The following is a 4,066-nucleotide window of genomic DNA, read 5'->3' on the forward strand; positions in this document are numbered from 1 at the left end:
AATAGAAGGCTTCTTTAAATTCATGAGCTTCACGCAATGTCACTTCTGCTATCTGCATTTTCTCTCGTCTTTGCTTAAACAAGTCCCTTGCCCCTCCTCTTCCACCACTGGACATGACCATTCCATTTCTATTTAGATGCTTCAACAGAGGCCCCCATTTCTCCTTCTCATAGCTCAAAACATGTTGGTTAGCAAGCCGCCTCCTCTGCTTCAACCAGGGTTCACCCAAGACTGATCCCAGCTCACTGTCTCTAGCTCTCTTGAATAAATACCAATAACTATTCATTAAAAATAGATCTGCCAGTGCGGTTTTGTTGTACCCCTTTGCTCTGGTTCTCAAATTCAACTCCAAAGAATCTATAACAAGACTAACATTTGCAACTCCATTCCGACTGATAAAACCCCCCAGGCCCAACACAAACATTCCCCCCTTTCTGTGAGCTCAACCCATGTTTCTGATAGCTCGGCCACCTCTATGAGCCCGGCACCTGCCAATTTCCCTTCCCCGACCTTCAAGATTGAGAAAATGCTAGTTGTTGAAGAGGCCAGTAGTGTGAAGGAAGAAGATCCCAACCTGACAGAGCTTGGGAAAAAGATAGAAGCCCTCTCTGACACCATGCAGGTGATTACTAGCAGACTGGAGGCGATGGAGTCCAAGATGCACGACGTGTCTAAATTCATCGTGAATGTCATGAGATGCTCGACCACTACTCTGTGCCTTTTGCAGGATAGCACAGACACAGGAAAAGCCAAGGAGGACGAGGACTTTAAAGGCCTGTTCAAGTTCCTCACTAAGGAATGGGCTAAGAAGCTGCTCCCTAAGAAGAGTCGTGGGAAAAAGAATTAACTGTCTGCATGTGGAGAAGTTTTTTGTCTATGCGGTGTAGTAGGTTGGATAGGTCTAGTTTCGGCTTATGTTTATATTTTAATGCTTATAGCCCTGCGTGGCACTGGAAGTATGCTCTGATTGGTAGTATTTTATTGCTGATAAACTCTCGTATGATGGTTTTTGTTTTTGATAGAGGTAAAAGGCTGCTTCTGTGCTGATTGTTTGTGGACAATGGTCCTTCCATTGTTCTCTTAATTGTACCCATGGGTCAGCCCCCTCGTTTTTGGTTGCTTTTATTATCAAAACAAGACTAACATTTTGTGCAAGACTTGTACTGTCCTCCATTTCCAAAGCCCCTGTCATCACTTTTCCATATTTGGTCACCATTAATTTTAGATAATTTACAACGTAACTAGCAATCCTTGGTGCAGTTCCATCTATGGAAATCCCTGCATCCTCCACAATTTTCCCGTTAAAGTCTCTCAACACTTGGCAAGCACTGTGCACCAATTTTTTCTCCAAATCTTGTAACCTAACCCTGATTTCCAAGCATCCTGACCCTTCAAAAAGATTTCCAAAATCTTCCTTCAGGCTTTGCAACCCTTCAATCATATCTAACAGTTTAAACAGCTTCTGGGGTTGAGTTTGGCTCAGTGCAACAACTTCCCCAAACTCTATCAGCGCACTCATACCACTCCTAAAAACCAATTTTCCAAAACACTCTGTCCATACCTTTTCCCCAAATGTATCGAAAATCTTGCAGCAGAGATCCCTCTCAAAAGACACCAAGACCTTCACTATTTTCTTCAACATCACCAACCAATTTGCAACATAGCCCTCTAGATCATGCCATTCTGTGGCATCAACACTCTCTACAGTATTATACCTCAGATAATGAGTCTCCATGCTTTTGAAACTGTCTCTCAGGATCTTAATCTTGACTTCCCAATACATTTTCAAGCACTTCTGACCCCTACCAAAGGTATTCAACTTCTCTGCAATTATGTTGATCAATCCAACAACCCTTAAATCCAAAGTTAAAACCAAATCCTCCTTCTCAGAAGATTTTTTACCATGAAGATTTATAGCAACACTGTTTTCCACAACAGACATGAAAGCTGATTCAAGCTTTTTCAATGCCGAAGCTTGCAGCTCTGAGCCATTTTCTATGAAACTCTGAGGACCCACCATCTCTAAACCCTCTAATGCTTCATTCAATACACGCATCTTATAACTATCTGATATCCTGCTCTCACCTGCAACATCAATAGTCATCCTCCATGTTTTTCAGTCAATGTTACTAGGCTCATGCACATGAAAGTAACAACCAATGTCCACGTGCAACATAGACAAGGTAAGCAAACAAGTTAAATGGAAAATGTAGAGGCATGGACAAGGCACGTGGATTGCTTTGCATGTCTATCTCAGAGTTCTTTTGAACACATGGATAATGAACAACCCTTGTAAAACAGTCAAACAATATGTAAGACTCAACCTTGACAATAACAATTTCACTTTATATACAAGTTTCTTGTTTTGTGCAGTTCCATTTTATTCATAATTGAATGAAGTATCGTATGCCTATTTTTTGTTTTCTTTAGTTTTATAATTGAATGATTGAATGAAGTATTGAATCTTTACAGCTTTCTCAGAGAAGAATGTAAAATATAATAATAAGAATAACATAAACATATAATGATATAATAATAAAAAATATAATAAATAATAATAATATAATAGTTAAAATATCACATTATATAGTAATATAGTAATAATATATTAACAATATAAGATTAATAGTAACAATATTATTATGAAAATGTTGATAGTTTTAATTTGATTAAAATTTAATTAATTATATTAGTGAAGAGAATTTATTTATTTTATTATATGAAAAATGAAGAAAATTTATACAATAGTTTTAATAGTGAAAAAATACAAGAATAATTAGAAATAAAATTTAGGTGAAATTAAATTTAATGTAAAACTCAAATTTAATGTATATTATATAATAGTGAAATTATTATTTTTTATTATTTATATGACCGGTTCAATAAATTTAAATTATTTTTATTTTAAACTTAGAAATATAAGTGTAAGGGAATATTTCTTTGATTAAGAAGTTGAAATTTGGATAAAATTATTCAATCAATGTCATTTGCCCAATGATTCTAACCTCATCTCTCATAGTATTTTATTTATGCATGCAATACAATCACAAATATAATTATCATTAAAATAGAAAATATAAATTTGATAAATATAAATATTTGTTCTGATTGATTGAAAAACAGGTTTTAAGGACCCGAAACCATTACAACATGGTTAGAAAGAAAGCTGAGAAAATAGAGTCCACATATAGAGTGACTGGTCAAAAGACTAGTGAACAGAAAAAACAACTAAACAACAAAAAACAACAAAGAACCCAAGGAGACACTACATAGTAATTTTCTTTAGCAGATCCTCTGCCTTTGTCACCAGCTCATCATAGGTCGCCCCAACTGCTTTTAGCTCCTCCAAGTCCTTATTCACTTTCTTTTCCTTCCTCTTCCCATGGGTGCGGGTTCTGGGACCTTGGGCTTCCCCTGTTCCTTCTGCATCCAGGTCAATTTCCTCGGTTTCCTTTTCATCATCAAGCTTGCTGATGAGGGTATGGGTGTTGTTGGCTAAGATTTTCAGAATGCTGAGGCTCTGCTCCACAATGTTCTTGAGGCACTCCTCTATCTTGTCCACTTTGGCGACTGTGTTCGAGAGCGTTTTTTCACTAGTTTCCTCCAGGGTTTTTCTGTCCTGTATCTCCTTTTCAATTTTCTCAAACCGGGGATTAAAGGCATCTCTGATGTCTTCCACTTTAGCAATTGTGTTCTTCAGATCCTCAATATAATCAGCCATAGTGTTCCCCTCTCCAATGTTAATGGTCTCCAGGATCAGGTCTCTGTTGTAGAGTTTTTTGTACTCATCCGCAGTTTTCTTATTCCCATCAATAAGCCATTCTATGGTTTTCATAAAACCATTCAAGGCCTCGGGAGGAGGGCCAGGAGAGGGAGTCACTTTTCCAGGGGTTATCTATTCATTTTAGAGATATGGAGGGCAGAAATAGTGTCAGCGGCCCTGAGAGTCTCCTCCATAGTCTCCATTTCCAGGCCGTGTTTAGCTTCTAGGGTCCTTGTTTGCTTGTCACCTTCCGGTTCCTTGTCGGTCTCCTCCGGATCTTTTCTAGTCTCCTCTGTTTTCTTT

The 4,066-nt window shown here is 37.8% G+C and overlaps 1 protein-coding gene across 1 annotated transcript; it reads right to left on the reverse strand.

The window, feature by feature from the left end:
- Positions 1 to 925: 925 nt before the first annotated feature.
- LOC131068462 (exocyst complex component EXO70A1-like) lies at positions 926 to 2,104 on the reverse strand. The gene has a single exon (XM_058003645.2). It carries the CDS (start codon positions 2,102 to 2,104, stop codon positions 926 to 928), a length of 1,179 nt encoding a protein of 392 aa, XP_057859628.2.
- Positions 2,105 to 4,066: the final 1,962 nt, after the last annotated feature.

This window comes from Cryptomeria japonica, chromosome 3 (genome assembly GCF_030272615.1).
Source record: "Cryptomeria japonica chromosome 3, Sugi_1.0, whole genome shotgun sequence".
In the NCBI taxonomy this organism is placed as follows: domain Eukaryota; kingdom Viridiplantae; phylum Streptophyta; class Pinopsida; order Cupressales; family Cupressaceae; genus Cryptomeria; species Cryptomeria japonica.

Coding starts and splice junctions, on each gene's coding strand:
- LOC131068462 (XM_058003645.2), bottom strand. CDS start 2,104: ATGACTATTGATGTTGCAGGTGAGAGCAGGATATCAGATAGTTATAAG.